The 15,288-nt window shown below is 46.4% G+C and overlaps 1 protein-coding gene across 3 annotated transcripts in view; it reads left to right on the plus strand.

Annotated features, from left to right (window-relative positions):
• The first annotated feature begins 1,597 nt into the window (after positions 1-1,597).
• The window catches only part of EXT2 (exostosin glycosyltransferase 2), a 144,429-nt gene continuing 130,738 nt past the window's right edge, over positions 1,598-15,288 (plus strand). Inside the window, exons 1-3 of one of the 3 annotated variants that reach the window (XM_023239782.2) lie at positions 1,598-1,729; positions 12,072-12,637; positions 13,813-13,902. In XM_023239782.2, the coding sequence (XP_023095550.2) occupies positions 12,102-12,637; positions 13,813-13,902 (626 nt within the window). In that variant the 5' untranslated portion in view covers positions 1,598-1,729; positions 12,072-12,101. Of the gene's footprint in view, positions 1,730-10,693; positions 10,845-12,071; positions 12,638-13,812; positions 13,903-15,288 lie in introns of those variants that run through there. The other 2 variants (XM_019812301.3, XM_019812300.3) reach the window with 2 other exon arrangements.

Below are 15,288 nucleotides of genomic sequence, written 5' to 3' on the forward strand. Positions count from 1 at the left end.
GTGTATATTCTCCCACACCACTTTTCACCCTCAGTTTTGGCTAATCTTGCTTGTATACTTGTCTTATTCTATTGAGGCCCACCTAGTTCTTGGGCACCCTTTATTCGTATTCACTGAGCACTTACTGTGTTCCAGGCACTATACATGTGTAGGGTTATAAAAAGTAAATAAGATAGGTTCCTCAGAGGCTGAGCCTAACACAGGCCTTTAACACAGAAAGTCCTCATTTAATGGACGAATAATGATTAATGAAAAGCATATATACTATAGATATATTTAATTCAGAGGAAGACAAAGAAGAAAAAATATTTTCCATCTTTCCATTTATCAAATGGGGTGTATGTACCTGTGCTAAATTTCCTATGGTTTGGGGAAGATGTGGACTTGGATAGCAGAGCAATACTCTCTCGGATGTGGAGAAGAAAATGTGGGTTTCCCATCTCCAGAACATTCTCAACCCAGTCTCCCTGGGTCTGTGACAAGCAGACATTAACTCACAATATCCACGGAATCACTGTTGCTGCGGGAAGCCCCAGTCTCTGGACTTGGAAACATTCCCATGAATATTGAAGCTGTAAGGGACAACGTCCACCAGGTGGCGCTAAGGGATAGCTGGGCCTAAAATGGATTTGGCTTCTGTCGCCAGTTACCTGTAAACTACACAAGCTCAATGGGGTCATCTCAGTAACCTCTCAATGACATCACTCTGCATTTTGATTTAATTTTTTAGACTCCACTTATGCCTTATGACGGGTTTTACTGTGCCTGTATAAGGCCAGATCATATAAATAATACAGAAAACAAAACAATCTCTTTCCCCCATTTCTACCTTCATAATTACTCCCCCCCCCCCAAGTCTTCATTGCTTCTTGGATTCCTTACAATATATATATATATATATATATATATATATATATATATATACACATACGCTTGAATATAAACATCTACATGTATAGTTTCTCTCTCCTGTTTTTGCATGTAAATATATTTTACAGAAAAGGGATCATACTTGCTCACCGTTCTAGAGCACGCTTTCATATTAACACACCCTCGAGATTATTTCTATACCGGTATCTATACGCATTCTCACATGATTCTATTCTAATCATAACTTCTTTCATAGCTTATTTTGCCAGCTTCCGGTTTTCAGGTATTCTTAGGAACAATGCTGTAATGAGTAATTCTGGTAAACGTTGTTGAGAATACCTGTGGGGTAAAATCCACACAGAGGGATTGGAGGGGCAAGGTTGCGGGCACTTCACGTTTGATGGATACTGCCAAATTGTCCTCCGGGAATCTGCACGCTCGCCAGTGCTGATTGTAATAAAACGTTTACGTCTGTGTCCGTTTTGTAAGTGAAGCACGGTGCGTAGCTACTTGGGTCTGCAGTTACTTTGATTATGAGCCTGCGGGTCTTTGCGTGAGAGTTTCAGGATGGAGCCTGAGCTGCGCGTGCCTGCCAGGGAGACATCCTAAGCGGTGCCCTGACTCCTCCTGTCCAGCAGGGGGCGCGGGCCCGGCCGCTCCCGCATGCGCAGTGAGCTCGGTGTCAGGCGTCACCAAGCCCGGTCGCTGGCGCCTCGCTCCCCGCTCGCTTGCGCAGACCCGGCGCCGGCGGTGGCGGCCGGCGACTCGGCGCGACTCCTCCTGGGCGGCCGTGGCCCGCGCCCCGCGGCATGCGCCGGTGACCGAGCGCGGGGCCGAGCGGGAGGCAACCGTGGCCGAGGTAAGCGCGGCTCGGAAGGGCCTCGGTGGCAGCGGCAGAGTCGGGCCGGGCCGCCGGGAACCGCGGGCCGCGCGGAGGCCTGAAGGCGGTGAGAGGCGACCCCACCCCCGCCGGGGCCGCTCGTTACTTCTCCAGCTGTGGGAGCGCTTTGATTTCCGCACCGCCTTCTCGTCGCTCCCCTGGCCCGCCCCGCGCTTGGGTGCCCACCTGTCTCCCTTGCCCACGCCTGCCCCGCCGGCCCCTTTCCTCTCTTTCCGGACCCCGAAAAGAGAGGGCGCATCCTGCGCGGTGACCTCTGCCATCCCGCTGCCACCTCCGTCCCGCGAGCTGCGGAGATCTGCTTCCGTACGCGGCGCCTTCTGGAGCGCTGGGCTCTCCCGTGGCCTGTGGCATCCCGGCAGGTTCTGGTGCGCGGAAAGACTGGTGGGGAAGGTGGCCAAAGATGCCCTGAGTTTGGGCATCGGCTCGAAGCTCAGAGGCGTTTGGAGGTTTACTACTGGCGGTGGGAACCAGATCTGTGTGTACAGTTTCGAGATTCACATGATTGCTTGGTGTAACTTACTGGGAGTTGCTAATCTGGAAGCGTCCTTGACTTGCTCCTTGTCTGAAGATTCCTTGAAATAGAAACATGCCAGTTTTAATTCTTGGAAGTCAGTTGAGTGCTCTAAGGACTTACATTGGACTTGGTTTGTAAATTTCAGGGCTCACAGGCTATTCGCGGTAGTATATGAGTCCGTTTCCAGCATTTCTCACTTCCGCTGACTTAAGCCTTTTGGCTGCATATGCTGGGTATGGATAGGTTTGGGTCCGTCAAGTTATGCTGGCTTTGCTAATTGAGTGAAAAAGGTAGATCTAACCTAGGGTGTTAAAGGTAATTAGGGGAGGCATGGGGTTTGAGAGCTCAGGCTCCGGAGCCAGACTACCATCCTCCAAATCCTAGCCTTGGCATTTTCTAGTTTTGTGACACCGTGCAAGTTACTTATGCTTCCCGTTGCACTTTCCCTGTCTGTAAAATGAGGATAATAATAGCTTGTCAGGTGGCACTGTTAGAAAGATTAATACAAAATGCTTAAAACAGATTGTAGCGTGTAGTAAGTCCTCAATAAAGTTTAGTTATTAGTGTATGCACTGTATTATAATTCCCACAAAGAAGCACTTTTTATTCCCCCTTGAAAATGTCACCATTTTTAGGGATGGCTAGCCATAATATAGCGTTAATTATAAAGGACCCTATCCGGTAAGGCAGTGAATTGCAGATTTTCCTACCTTTGCTAGTATTTGGTTCCTTTGTTTTCAGGCACTGTTGGGTTGAGTTCCGGTGTAGCAGTGGCCCTGGGAGTTCAGTTGTGAGGGCTTTTCTAAAAAGGTTAAGACCGGGGATTGTGACTCAAAGCATTGGACTAAGTGGATTGGATATAGCCTGAAGCACCAAGGAAAGGGTTTTTCAGGCAAATTTTAGGAATAAATAATTCCAGGAACAGAAAATGCAGCTCATCGTGACATTAGAGTGGAGTTAAAAGATTTTTCCAGTGAGTCAGTGCTTGACAGCTAGCCAGATGATTCCAGTGTTTTGCAGGGACAGGTTTGATATGTTTTAAGGAAGATAAAGTTTGTAGGGTTTTGTTATGCAATTCTTGTTTCATCTGGGTTCTGGTATTACGTGGAACATTACTTAGCAGAAGCCTCCTTTCAGTCTGTTGTCTTCCGAGAAGCCCAGCGTCAGGAGCTTTGGACATGGTGGTGGTAGTGAGTGTCCTCTTTGGATGGAAACATTATTACTTGTTCTCTTGGATGATGGTTTTGGGGAATACATCTTTCTGAGCTTCAGTGTGTGGAAACTGACTACAAGAACATGACAACCAGTAGAAGAGACTGGCAAATATTTATTTTTATTTTTTTAAATGTTTATTTATTTTTGAGAGAGAGAGCATGAGCAAGGGGAGGGGCAGAGAGAGAGGGGGACACAGAATCCGAAGCAGGCTCCAGGCTCTGAGCTGTCAGCACAGAGCCTGATGCCGGGCTCGAACTCACGGACTGTGAGATCGTGACCTGAGCCGACGTTGGATGCTTAACCGACTGAGCCACCCAGGTGCCCCAGACTTGCAAATATTTTATATAACGTGGCAGATACTGTGATGAGGTCAGTAAAAGGTGCGTGGATGCTCACCAAGAAGGTTCTCTGTTTCTGAAACACCACTGAGTAAGGGACTTTTTCGCTCTATCTCTCATCCTTTCCTTTCCTTTTTCATTTAAGACTTTCCCCCTCATTTTAAAATAGTTTTTATTCTACCTCAAGCACTCACCGTATCTGTTAGCTATTTGGCAAAAACTTGTGGGAGCTCGCTTAGCCTGTGCAGGGCATACCTTGGAGATGTGAGTTTATATCTTGGAATAGCCCTCAGCCACTGGGGGATGGGCTCCAGTGGATAAATGCCATAGCTTCTGATCCTTTAAAGAGACAGTTCGGAGGTGTGTTCTGTATAGTCCCGCAGATGGATCCTTCTGCAGAGGACAGAAGCCCATTTCCCAGCTCAGTGCGGTAACCCTGATGGCTTTCTGTCCTTCCCTGACTCCTCTCCTTTGTCCCTCAGTCTGGCTCTATGGACTCCCCTTCTGCCAGCTACCTGCTTTCAAGTTTTTTTTTTTTTTTTTCTTAGTTTGGCAGAACATAAACTGAAGACAGATAGTACGAGAAGTGGCTCTAGAAAGCCAGCCCTGATGAGAAGAGTATTGTGAAACTGGAACCCTTCACCCTCAGATGGCAGCGAGGACCCCTCTGCTGGTGTTGGGAACCACTGGTACTCTCTGGCATCACAGTTACGTGACTTGCCGGCGGTGGGAGGGATGCGATTCAGGTAGAAGGGGAAGCAGTGGCTACTACAGTGGCTCTAACATTTGAGCAGTATGTGGACAACGGTAATGATAAGGCCGGCGGAGCTGGCTGTCTCTTGCCTTCTTCCCGGGAGCCTTGAGGTAAGGTCTGGCTCACGTCAGCCAGATACCAACTCAGGATACACCGTGAGCGACAGAAGGCTCTGTGGCGGCATCTCCTGCAGCTGGAGGGCAGGCTGTTGAAAATCAGCCCCAGAGCTTAATCATCATCATCATGGCAGAACTGCAGGGGAGGCCGAATGCACAGCCTTGGCAGGCGGCCGCTGCTAAAGCGAGACCGGGTGAGACCAGGGTGGAGATGTTTGGTAGAAGCGCTGAGAACTTTGAAGCCCCGGGTTTCCCTGGATCCCCTGGGCCAGCGGAAGGATCCACTGCTCTTCGGACACTCTGCAAAGACCTCGCTTAAGGCCGTTGCCTTGCAGGATGGTATATATCCTCCTCAAGATCTGCCTCCCCCTTCACCAGATCTCAGCATTGCCCGAGTGGGCAAGGACAGTCCCTGCTACTGGAGAAATAGCTTTTGTACCGAATGAGCTATAGGACCTGGCTCACAGGCAGGAGCAGGAGCTGGGGGCGCACGCGTGGGAGTGAGTCTGGAGGTCGCTAGGTGAAGAGCGGGCTAGTGGTGGCCTGTAAAGCCGCTTGGGACAGGCTGTGTTGCTTTGGGAGTGTTCCCTCAGGATTCAGGATTTAATGATCTTGCAAGAGCAACTGGAGCCAATCTGCTGGAACTTGAACGTGACAGTGATCGGCACCACTGGTTCTCAGCTAGGGGTGACTCGGCCTCCCCAGGGGATGTTTGGCAATCCGGATATGTGGTGGGTCGTCACAACTGGGGGTTGTTTCTGCCTCCCCGCAGGAAAGGATGACCTGGCTCAAAATGTCGGTGGTGCCGGTAGGGCCTGGCCTATGGTAAAGGAGGTGGAGACGCCAGAGCTGTCTTGGCAGGTGTTGAGGAAGTTATCAGGGGCATAGGGAAGTGGAGATTTGAAATTGATTTATTGCTTGAGGCTGGTGTTCCCAGGAGGGCTCACTCCCTTCTCTCTGGTAACGTGGACACCCAGAGGAGGCCAGCATCTTTGAGAAGCTTGGTGTTGGTTGTCCCCTGCGGGCCAGAATTGACTCCAGAAGGTGTGACATGGAATTGGGTTCCTGAGGATCTGTGAGCATGATAGGATTCTGAAGTAGCAGAGGTGCTGGCACTAACCATCAGTGACATGCTAGACCAATACTCATAGTGGGATATAAAGCCCAAATTGTAACCTATGTGTCTTCTGTGATGCTAAAAGAGTATGGTCTTCTTTTTTTCTTTTTTTAATTATTTTTTAACGTTTCATTTATTTTTGAGAGAGAGAGAGACAGGGTACGAGGTGGGGAGGGACGGACAGACAGGGAGACACAGAAGGTGAAGCAGGCTCCAGGCTCTGAGCTGTCAGCACAGAGCCCACTCGTGAACCACGAGATTGTGACCTGAGCCGAAGTCAGATGCTCAACTGACTGAGCCACCCAGGCGCCCCTAGAGTATGGTATTCTTGAGGGCGGTATAGATGGGCGGCCAACTAGGGTATCGCTTGACTTGTTTTACCAGAAAAAAAACCCCGAAAAAAACAACAACCCAAGAGTGGGCAAACAGAAGCCTGATGTCAGCTGTTGCAATGGAAAAATCCTGTTTTCCGACATGAGCTCAGACCCATATCCTATGTATTGAGGGGGAGGCTGGATCTCTTTGAAGAGGACTTTGCAGCATCCCTGCAAATATAGACAGAGGTTCACCCAGTCCTTCCTCAAGAAACTGCAGCTCTGTATCAGACTGACGTACATCAAAGAAAGGATAGTATCCAGATATTTTGGGGGTTGTTGAGTACAGAGTATGAGCTGATAATAATACCAGGCAACCCTCAAGCAGTAGTGTGCAGGAGTTGGGAGATAAATGCCTTGGGCTCTCATCCTTCTGAGGGACAGAAGGTGTAGTCTACATGATTCTTAAAGGCTTCCCAACCCTCCTAGAGTCCCTGTTGCCCACCGCAGTGACCGGTTTAAATCACGCACCTCTTATTGGCTTTCCCTGGTTCCCTGTCTCTTCTTGATAGCCGCTCTGGCTTTCTGGGGTCACCTTCCAAGTAAGTAAACGACCTGCACCCCCATCCTTGTCTCTGGTTCTTTTTTGGGGGGGGGGCGGGGGGCAGAGGGACCAAACTGACGAGTAGAAGCAAAATGTGATGCCTAGGACTCTAACGCAGGAGCATTAGCTCCTCTTCTCTCCAGCCCTTATGCTGACCACCTGGGACTCTGGAGCCTGTTCACATTCCTACCAGGATGTGCCAGGTCCCTGCCAGCACTGGGTGGTGTGTTTGATTCTTATACTTCTTGCGCTCGTGGGTAGATGGTGTCTCATTGTGGTTGTACTTTCCCTGATCAATGAGACTAAACGTGTTTCTCCAAAGTTGATGTGCTGGTTTTGTTTCCTCCTCTGTGAAATTCCTGTTTGTCTTTTGTCTGTTTTTCTATTTTTTGTTTGTTTTGTTTTTCTTGTTTTGTAGGCATTCTTTATTCTCATTGCTAGTTATATGTATTGCAGGTATCTACTAGTTTATTGATTGTCTTTTAACTTATGGTGTCCTTTTTTTACAAAAAACTATTTATTTATTGAGAGAGAGGAGACAGAGAGAGTGAGCAGGGGAAGGGCAGAGAGAGAGAGGGAAAGAGAGAGAGAGAATCCCAAGCAGGCTCCACACTTTTAGTGCAGATCCCGACATGGGGCTCGTACCCACGAACCGCAACCAAGACTTGGTCGCTTAACCAACTGAGCCACCCAGGCAACCCGATGAACAAAAATTCTTAATTGTGACACAGAATTTATCATTTTATCTTTTTATGGTTTGCACTTTTTTGTATTTTGTTTTAGAAATCGTTCTCTGCTCAGAAGCCGTAGAGATCTCTGTTCTAAGTATTTTATAGTTTTGCCTGTAATGTGTAGCTTTTTAATCTACCTTGGACAGATTTTTCTCCCCTCTGGCCGCTTTTAACATTTTTCTTTGGCTTTCTTTTCAGTAGTTTTACTTTGACATACGTAGGTGGGGTTTTCTTTGTATATATTCTGCTTGGACTTGAGATCTTGAATCTGTGAGTTGGTATCTTTCATTATATTAGGAAAAACTTATCAGAAGACAGCTGGATTCTCATACCTATTTCTGCAGTCTTTGCAATACCATGGATCACATGGCCTCAAAAATGAAAGTGAAAAAATCTTACCAGTATTATTATAAAAACACTTCAGGGCCTTTGAAAGGATTGTGGGGAGCCCTCAGACATACCTGGAAATCCACCTGTGTGAGATTTTGGTATTAAGGTTATACTAGTCTCCTAATATAAGCTGGGGAATGTTTTCACCTTTTTTCTGAACTTGGAACTTATTTGTGTAAAATTGGAATTATTTCTTGAATGTGTAGTAAAACTTGGGAAATCTTCTGGGCCTAGGATTTGCTTTCTAGGAAGATTTTTAAAGCTTTGATTTGATTTCTTTAATGTTATACAAATATTCAGGTTTGCTGTTTCTCCCTGAAAAATTATATATATATATATATATATATATATATATATATATATATATTTTTTTTAAATGTTTATTTTGAGAGAGAGAGAATGAGCAGGGGAGGGACAGAGAGAGAGGGGGAGAGAGAATCCCAAGCAGGTTCCACACTGTCAGTGCAGAGCCCAGTGTGGTGCTCAAACCCACAAACCATGAGATCATGACCTGAGCCAAAATCAAGAGTCAGATGCCCCAACCAACTGAGCCACCCAGGTGCCCTGGAAAATTAAATTTTATATATAAATTAAATTTATATATATATATATGTGTGTGTGTGTGTGTGTGTGTGTGTGTGATTTTTTTTTTTAAGGTTTTATTTATTTTTGAAAGAGAGCACAAACGGGGGAGATGCAGAGAGAGAAGGGGACAGAGGATCAGAAGCAGTCTCTGTGCTGAAACTCATGAACTGCGAGATCATGGCTAGAGCCGAAGTCAGACACTCAACTGACTTGAGCCACCCAGACGCCCCCGGGGAAATTATATTAAAAAATTTTTTTAAATGTTTGTTTATTTATTTTTTTTTTCAACGTTTATTTATTTTTGGGACAGAGAGAGACAGAGCATGAACGGGGGAGGGCCAGAGAGAGAGGGAGACACAGAATCGGAAACAGGCTCCAGGCTCTGAGCCATCAGCCCAGAGCCCGACGCGGGGCTCGAACTCACAGACCGCGAGATCGTGACCTGGCTGAAGTCGGACGCTTAACCAACTGCGCCACCCAGGCGCCCCAATGTTTGTTTATTTTTGAGACAATGCAAGAGACAGAGTGTAAGCGGCTAAGGGGCAGAGAGAGAGGGAGACACAGAATCCGAAACAGGCTCCAAGCTCTGAGCTGTCAGCACAGAGCCCGACGTGGGGCTTGAACTCACAAACCATGAGATCATGACCTGAGCCAAATATCGGACGCCCAACCGACTGAGCCATTCAGGTGCCCCAAGAAATTATATTTCTAAAGAATTTTTCTAGTTCATCTAAGTTTTCAAATACCTTGGCGTAAGTTTATTGATATCATCTTATCTTTTAAATCCAGGCAGCATTTCGAGTTATGTTCCCCTTTTCATTCTAGATATTTATTTGTGCTTTTTTCCTCTTTATCTTGATTAATCCTACCAGAATTATATCAGATGTCAATTTTATTCATTTTTTTAAAAAAGCAAACTTTAGCTTTGTTGATGCTTTCTGTTTTGTTTAATTAGTTAATTACTGTGTTTTTATTACTTCCTTCTACTTAGGTTTATTTTGTTGTGATAGTGCCTTTCTCATAGTCTGTAACTTGTGAACATTTGTAAGCTCATGTGTGGATTCTATTTTTGTTCCATTAATCCCACTTTTGTTACATATGAAATCAGTTTTTTTCTAAACTATGGGTGTCTAAATTATTGGCTGATTGAACTGATCTAGTAGGTAAGGCCAGAATTTTAACAAAAGCAGTAGAATAGCAATGGAAAAAATTTAGTATTCATTACATATTCTATGGCTAGTGCTGTATACTAAGATTAAATGTTTTGTCAAGCTTTTATTTCAAATACAAACACACACACACACACACACACATGCACACACCTGTGTCTGTACTGGGTCAATATAAAATGTAAAATGCATTTCTTATGGCAGGTTTTAGTTAAAAAAAAAAAAAAACCTTGAAAGCCACTGTGTTAAATTGGTTTGTTTAATTTCAGTAAAGACTTCAAACCTGTTTGCACAAAATAAACACCGAGGAGCCTGCTAAACTGACAGATTCTATGACCCTATTTTAGACCTGCTAATACAAAGCTCCCGCACTGGGGCCAAGGACTGTTTTGTAACAAGCGGTCTCTGTGATTCTCACCCGTTGGGTGTTCGAGAACCACTGATTCAGGCTGTAAATACACCCGGAGAGCCTGTGGGACGTTCTAACTTGCGGCAGTGAAGGCCGTGGAGCGTGCAGCTGGCTCCTGGCACACATTTGTCCTGAAACTTCCTGTCTTCTAAGTCGCGCAGAGACCCAAGAGTGTGGCAAGAAAGCTACGGGGGGGGGGGGGGGGGGGGGGCGGGGCTGGCAGTGGTAGGGAGTAGGGGCAAACTGGTTGTTAGAATGGCAGAAAAAGTGAAATCACTCCCATCTTCCTGGACCCAATGAGTATATATTGGATGACTGATGTATATTCCCCAATGATGATAATGTTTGAGCTTAAAATGTGTGCACTTTCGTGCATCAGTCTGTGACCAGGAAATTTTCTAGGTTCTAACTCATGGTCTCAAGAGATGGAAGTTGACGTCGTTCATGACTATTTACATTTTGCCCAAAAAGCTGATAAGGGTTACAGCATTCAAAGCTTGGCGGTATTCAGCTAGCTGGGCAGGGGGCAGTTTTGTGGTCTGGGCAGCAGTTGGGGAGAGCTCCATTTAGCCAAAGTAAAAATGGCTGTTAACCTTTACGATGGTCTGTGGACTCCTCAGTTATTTTCCCTTTTTATTAATAGCTTTCCTGCAAGACCAGTGAGTGGAATGAGGCCATTTCATAGGCTGGGACTTTGACACTTGGCATGCCACAGTAGCTTACTGAAGTAACCTCGTGGGTCTGTGAGGCGTGGCGCCACCCACGTGGCTCTGCCCTCCCTACAGTATCTAGGCATCGGATGGGGCAGGTTTGTCTGGTAAGGATCCTAAGTTGTGATCTACAATGAAAGTCTGTTTTCAGTTGAGGACTAAGAATTTTCTATCAGTCAGCGACGGTTATTGGCTGTTTCATTTACGTATTGCTGTATGACAAACCAACCCCAAGTGTTGTGGCTTAAATGACAGTAACAACCATGGATTTGCTCCAGATTCTGGGGTTGGTTCTTACCTCTTCCACAGAGTTTCCACTGGGGTCTCCCTGCAGTTGCCCTCAGCTGGGAGCCCAGCTTCCTTGCGGTGTGGCAGCCGGAGTCCCAGAGGACAAAAGCAGCCGCTGCGGAGTCTCTTAAGGCCTGAGCTCAGAAGCCCTCGAATGTCACTTCTGCCACATTCTCTTGGTCAGAGCAAGTCACGAGGCTAGCCCAGATTCACATTCTGCCTTTTGATGGGAAAAGCAGCACGCACCCTCAAAGATGTAGATTGCTGGCACCAATCTTTGGAAATCGATCCACCACATTGAGCTTTCTTCCCTCCTCCCGGTCTCCCTGTGCTCTTCTTCATTCCTTCCTTCTATCCGAGCGTGTCATCTGTCACCTTCATTGTGAAGCAGCAGCACCAATGTGTATTTTACTTAAAGATTAATCTTTTCTTCTCTAACAACCCTTGGCACTTCATTGATACTTTCCTAGTGATATTTTTACATTTGGCATTTTGTTAGAGTTTTGCCTTACCTCCCCCAGTGGAATATCCGTTCCCATGAGGTGGGGCCTTTGCTTTCCTCCTCGTTTCCTGCACAGTGCATGGTGGGTGCCTGCTCACCCGGGGCTGCTTGGGTAAGTGAATGAAAGCAGATTTTAGAATAACCAAGAGTCAGCTTGTCTAGATGAAGCATCAGTTTCTATTGGGCAAGTGTTAGAGAAAACAAAGCAAAACAACTATCTAGCTATTCTGCTTTTGATGTTTCTTCCTTGGTCAGAGCCCCTCTTCCTAGGCCCCACACATTTACCAGTTAATGCTTTCCTTGTATGTATAATTATAGGCTATAGTTCTCTTTTTATATTTATCAATATTTATGTTTAGTATGTGTAGTATTAAATATGTCATGTAGCATTTAATGCACAAATATATATTTGCCTATGTTTATGAGAAGGGTCAAAAATCCCTTTTCGTTATTTCATCAAATCACTTTAGGGAAAGAAATAGGTATACTAAGTCATTTGCCACCCTAAAGACTTCATTTTTCTCGTTTCTCCCCCTGGAACTAGGAGCGTGAGGAAGAGGCTGCCTGTGTCATTATGTGTGCGTCGGTCAAGTACAATATCCGGGGTCCTGCCCTCATCCCAAGAATGAAGAGCAAGCACCGAATCTACTACATCACCCTCTTCTCCATTGTCCTCCTGGGCCTCATTGCCACTGGCATGTTCCAGTTCTGGCCGCATTCCATCGAGTCCTCCAGCGACTGGAGCGTGGAGAAGCGCAGCGTCCGGGACGTGCCGGTGGTCAGGCTGCCCGCCGACAGCCCCATCCCCGAGCGGGGCGATCTCAGCTGCAGGATGCACACGTGCTTTGACGTCTACCGCTGTGGCTTCAACCCAAAGAACAAAATCAAGGTGTACATCTACTCTCTGAAGAAGTACGTGGATGACTTCGGTGTCCCAGTCAGCAACACCATCTCCCGGGAGTATAACGAACTGCTCACGGCCATCTCTGACAGTGACTACTACACCGATGACATCAGCCGCGCCTGCCTGTTCGTCCCGTCCATCGACGTACTTAACCAGAACACGCTCCGCATTAAGGAGACAGCACAAGCCTTGGCCCAGCTCTCTAGGTAGCTAGTACTTTCACAGACGGGAGCGCAGTCCTTGGGGAACTAAAGGGAAGGCCAGGGAGAGGGAGTGGTTCTTCTCTTGATCTGGCTCCAGCTGCTGTCTCTTTGCTCGAGGGAGGGCATGCGTGTGAGTGACTGACTTGGGGGACGAGGCCAACGCCATAAGCACCTGGCCTGTGTTCCAGTGAAAAGCATTTGGCCATCAGTGCTATTGCTGTGGGCTCTCAGCATCTCAGAGTTTAGAATCTAAGGATGGCTTATCTTCCCACACCTTTCCTTTTATGCTTAAATGTTCCCTCTTGGTTACTTACACAATACATGTTCACTGTAAAAAGTCTGAAAATACAAGGAAGCAAAAAGAAGAACGTAAGGTTTGTTCCATGATGCTGCTGTGATGTTTCCGGTCACTTTTTAAAAAATGTTTTATTTGTTTTTTGAGAGAGAGAGTGCGAGTAGGGCAGGGGCAGAGAGACTGGGGGACAGGGGATCTGAAGCGGGCTCTATGCTGAGAGGCTGACAGCAGCGAGCCTGAAGGGGGGCCCGGACTCACGAACCACGAGATCATGACCTGAGCTGAAGTCAGATGCTCAACCGACTGAGCCACCCAGGTGCCCCTTCCAGTCACTTTTGTATAAAAAATAAATACGTATGCGTGTAATATTCATTTTTGTATGAAATATATGCATACCTCAGTGTACATACACATTTTGTCAAGGGATTACACATTATATATTCTTACGCTGTCTTTCTCCCCTGATATGTTATGAATCTGTTTCCACATAATTTCATATTCTTTTACTATATAATTTTAAGAGTTGTATAGCATTCCATTTTACACGTCCCATTCTGTATTTAAGCCAGCCTTATGTATTTTATATATTTTTTTGTTTCTTTAACCAGATGGTGCACATTCAGATAGTTTTCAGGTTGTCCTAATCATGGGCACTTCTGTAGTGGACATACTTCAAGTAAACATCCACCCATGTTTTTCTTTTGAGGAACCAGGGTGGCCTGGGATGTCCTCTTGGGATTTCTAGGAATTCACTTTGCATACCCGAGAAGTGGGCCTATTTTGGGTTGGGGATATTTGCTGCTTGTCATTCAGTAACTGACCCTTGTATTTGTTTCTTGGGAGTTGACATGTGAATTCCCCTACGTGTATAATTTTTTAATAGGTGGGATCGAGGTACAAACCACCTGCTGTTCAACATGTTGCCTGGAGGTCCCCCCGATTATAACACAGCGCTGGATGTCCCCAGAGACAGGTAACTGTATTTGGAGTTGTCCCTGTGAGGGGTTTCTGAGGATCAAGGAAATACAAGACCCTTTCCTTCCTGTGAAGTCGTTTTCTAAGCCTAGTGGGACGGACTGTGTCATCAGAATTGTTTGTGAAATTAAAAAAAATGCCCTTGGCATTTACCTCCTCAGGGCCTAGAAGTAGTGAGACCTGAGCTACTTAAATCTGTTGTGTTGAACCGATCAGAACTTCCATTGTAGCATTGCATTTTAGTTAGTGTATTTATTTATTTATAAAAAGTTTTTGTGTGTTTATTTGTTTTGAGAGAGAATGTGCACACAAATGGGGGAGGGGCAGAGAGAAGGAGAAACAGAGTCCCACGCAGGCTCCACGCCATCAGCACAGAGCCTGATGTGGGGCCCGAACCCATGAACTGTGAGCTCATGACCTGAGTTGAGATCAAGAGTCGGAGGCTTAACTGACTGCACCACCCAGGCGCCCCTGTAGCATCGCATTTTAAAAAACTGTCTTTTTCTCTCGGTCTCACTTATGCTGTCCTTAGTGCCGCACCCCCACCCCCAAGACCGGGTTCATGATTGGCTTGTGTGTGCTCTGTCTGAATTTGGGAGCGTTTGCCAAAAGTGGAGCCACAGCTCACTGTGGGAAGGGGGTGCGGAGGTGTGAAAGTGACACCCACAGCCCGTCACGTCGGAGGACAGGGTGGGGGCAGTCTGGTTGTCATTTACTCTCCATTGCCTAAGGCAGTGGGGCTCTTCCTTGCTCCCTTCTCTCCTCGCCCCCACCCATTTCTTGCCTTCCTTTCTTCCTGATGAAGCCTTCCTGACGGCACTTATGTTACGGGGTGGCCGAGATCGCATGATTATGATTCTCAGTTCACGTACTGTACTCGTCAGCCCTTTCATACAGCGGCTGAACCCCTTGGGCTGGAGGCTTCCTGGAAGTCTTGGGAATGAGGTCCGCTTGGCCTTCCTCTCCTGGTACTTGATTCAAGGCTTTGAGGAGAGCAGAAATGTTAGGCCCAGGGTAGGGCTCCCGGGCAGTGCTCAAGGTACAGGATTGTTGTAAACTTATGTAAAACTCACTTAAAAGTAATTTTATTATGGTTGATATTTAATTCTTAAAGTGATTGTTACTGGCAAAGGTTAGAGAGTAACCCGAGGCCGGCCATGCTCTCAGCTTCCCGGAGGCTGACACTGTTGTCATTTGTGAAAATCTGCACTTAACACTACTTTTCCCTGGAAAATTAAACCCAAGCTCTTTTCGCTTTATGTGATTATATAGGGTCAGTGTTGTGTTTTTATCTGGAAATACTGTTAATGCTACAAGAGACCTACACTCCAGGACCACTCTTCACCTTTGGTGTAGGAACCATTTTGGTCGATAGAGGGCAGTC

This window comes from Felis catus, chromosome D1 (assembly GCF_018350175.1).
Source record: "Felis catus isolate Fca126 chromosome D1, F.catus_Fca126_mat1.0, whole genome shotgun sequence".
Classification (NCBI taxonomy): Eukaryota; Metazoa; Chordata; class Mammalia; order Carnivora; family Felidae; genus Felis; species Felis catus.